This window comes from Sphaeroforma arctica (assembly GCF_001186125.1).
Source record: "Sphaeroforma arctica JP610 unplaced genomic scaffold supercont1.8942, whole genome shotgun sequence".
Classification (NCBI taxonomy): Eukaryota; class Ichthyosporea; order Ichthyophonida; genus Sphaeroforma; species Sphaeroforma arctica.
Window position 1 is genome coordinate 1 of NW_014031616.1, and position 1,156 is coordinate 1,156.

The 1,156-nt window shown below is 43.1% G+C and overlaps 1 protein-coding gene across 1 annotated transcript; it reads left to right on the top strand.

Moving 5' to 3' along the window:
• Nucleotides 1-478: 478 nt before the first annotated feature.
• On the top strand, nt 479-644 carry SARC_16807 (hypothetical protein; the record flags this gene model as incomplete). Its single annotated transcript, XM_014289090.1, has 1 exon — nt 479-644. A coding segment is annotated over one exon (166 nt), but the record flags the coding sequence as incomplete, so codon positions are not given.
• Nucleotides 645-1,156: the final 512 nt, after the last annotated feature.

Consider the following 1,156-nt stretch of genomic DNA (forward strand, 5'->3'; position numbering starts at 1 on the left):
CGAATGTGGCGAGCTGAGTGGTCTGCTCGTACATATTGAACACACATATTAACTGTTGTATGTCGCACACCAGCGCACACGCACAACTGGGATTGCGTACGAACGCAAAAGTGGGTCTGAGTGCCATATGCGTGCATGTGTATGTACTAACCAGCCGCTGCCTATCCTCGTGTATACAATGGCTATTGCAGACAGTCTATCTCATGGTATACGCTCACTCACTACTGTTTTTCGGCCGTCATTCGCTTCATACGGCATAGCACACACCTGTGTGCTTGTGCCTGCGTATATATGCTTGTGCCTGCGTACATATGCTTATGAATCTGTATATATGCATTCACATATGTATATGTACATATATAGATAGGAAAATGCATGCATGTCCATACAACAGAGTTACGTATCCCTCTCTCTCTCCATATGCATGCACGCATGCTTATCATCCCCCGTACACAACCCCCAACCCTCCCCCTTACAGACATACAACGCCAAGAAGTCGCCGTATTATAAAGAAGCCCTGTCTCTAAAGCGCAAGGCAAGTCCTCTGTTCACAGCGCTACACGACAAGCTGCTCAACTTCCATGTACACCCAAACACTGGCCTACTGTTACCTGCTGGTGTCGAGTACCACGCCGAAACCGAAGGTGTGTGTTTATCTGGATCTGAACACGTATACGTGCCTCACACTTCGTTTCCTTATGCGTAATCACGTACTAAGTACTTGTGTCTCTGCCAGTATATACTTGTCTACTCGTTCCCAAACATGTACAGATCAGTATGTAGTTATTGAGGGCACATTTATTGTATATCTCGAGGCTGGTTGTGGTATTGCGTGCCCTTGTCATTGCAACACTCATACTATCAGTAGTACCTGGTAAGCGTCTAACGGTATGGGCATCAACTTACTTTCTGCTCATTCGACATCATTTCTCCGTTATCTGCTTCAATCAGAATACAGAAAAGGCTCACAATCAACCAACTCGACAGATGCAGTGATTAAGTCTCACCCAGCTGTGGTCGAGGTATGTGATAGTTTAATGGCACATTTGCATGGCTATGTCTCAGGGACAATATATATATGTATATATATATATATATATATGTATGTGTGTGTATATATATATATTTATATATATATATATATGTATATATATAT